The sequence below is a fragment of the Charadrius vociferus genome, unplaced genomic scaffold, assembly GCF_000708025.1.
Source record: "Charadrius vociferus isolate BGI_N301 unplaced genomic scaffold, ASM70802v2 scaffold1163, whole genome shotgun sequence".
NCBI classification, from domain to species: domain Eukaryota; kingdom Metazoa; phylum Chordata; class Aves; order Charadriiformes; family Charadriidae; genus Charadrius; species Charadrius vociferus.
The window spans coordinates 34,271-35,702 of record NW_009647823.1 but is presented as its reverse complement, the minus strand read 5'-3'; the positions used below and the strand labels follow the sequence as shown (position 1 = coordinate 35,702).

Here is a 1,432-nt window from a genome sequence, read left to right as displayed (position 1 = left end):
CTCTGCCATCTTTTTGCTCTGCTTTGGGTCCCCCGTTTCCCTCCTGCTCTCATTTTGCTTCTCCCGGTGCTGCTGCTGCGCGGCTCGAATCTGCCACCACGAGGTCTCTGCGGGACAGAGACACCCAGGCACAGTTTTTCCCTTGTGGGTATTCCACACGGACACGGCTCGGGAGAGAGCCAGAACGCTCCGCTGCATCCTCCTCTTAGTGCCGATCGATGGGGTGGCCCAGATGGGGCATAAAGCCATTGTTTACCCCAAATTGCCCCAGAACTGATGTTTCCTGTCCCCAGAGGAACACAAGAGGCCCCCAGCACGCCCCCGCCCCACCAGGCAGGAGCTGCCCCTCGGCCGCCGTTACCTTGCAGCTTGCAGGAGAGCCCCAGCCACTGCTCCAGCCACGCTCTGCACTCCGACATGCCGAGATGAGTGGAGTTCAGGCCACGGAGGTAACAAGCCTGCGGAACAGGGGAGAGGAAAAAAAATACGTTCAAGAACACGTAACGCCGGGCATCGCGCTGCGATCCTTCCTCAGCATGAAGCAGGGCTGAGCAATGGTGAACCGTGCCCCGGTGTGGAAAACGGGCTCAGAAAATGCCTTCCCAGAGGAGAGCGGCCGCAGCCCACCTCGCGGTGGGTCTGGAGGAACGTGCTGTGTCCCGACGCAGCTCTGCGTAGGATGCGGAGGGCCAGGATGATGCAAGCCCGGGGTAAAGCAGCCGGCGCGGGGCCGGAGGAGGTGTCCTCACCGCTTTCAGCTCCTCCTCGGACAGCTGGCCCAAGCCCAGGCGCAGCATGGCACGGTCCAGGTGCCGGATCTCCAAGACGTGGCTTCGCAGGCGATGCCTCAGGAAAAAAGCCGGCAAGTGAGGGGTCAGGAACAGGACCCGGCTCAGGGCTTTCTGAAAGGGAAAAGAAGAGCAGGGTTACCAGTGAGGGCGTTCGACCCCTCCAAAAATGGGTGTCTGACCCACTCAGGCACAACTTTAATCAGACAAAGCCTCTCCTGCCCCAGACATGCCTTGTATTTTGGTCCCCTTTAATTATCTACCTAATTGTTCTGCCCATGCTGAAACCCTGAGCTGCCCCTGGCAGTTCTTGTTACACCCAGCTCGGCTGCCCGGCCCAACGAGCAGAGCAGGGAGTGGGTCTCGAGAAAAACAAGCTCTGTCCTGGGCTGGACACTGGTTTCCAGGGTGAACTGAGGTGTATGGGATGGCTCATGCATGGCTGATGATTCCACCAAGCCAGGGAGCTACAGTAAGAACAGATAAACGATCTCGTTCTGGGGCTGTTTTCATAGAATCACAGAATGGTTTGGGTCGGAAGGGGCCTTTAAAGGCCATCCAGTGCCACCCCCTGCCCTGTGCAGGGCCACCTCCCCCCAGCCCAGGTTGCTCCAAGCCCCGTCCAACCTGGCCTTGAACACCTC

At 59.5% G+C, this 1,432-nt stretch overlaps 1 protein-coding gene across 1 annotated transcript in view; it reads right to left on the bottom strand.

The window, feature by feature from the left end:
• LETMD1 (LETM1 domain containing 1) overlaps positions 1-1,432 on the bottom strand; it is a 6,745-nt gene that overhangs the window by 1,388 nt on the left and 3,925 nt on the right. Inside the window, exons 7-8 of the mRNA XM_009882425.1 lie at positions 750-902; positions 362-458 (exon numbers count right to left, since the gene is read on the bottom strand). Of these exons, the coding sequence (XP_009880727.1) occupies positions 362-458; positions 750-902 (250 nt within the window). The remainder of the gene's footprint in view (positions 1-361; positions 459-749; positions 903-1,432) is intronic.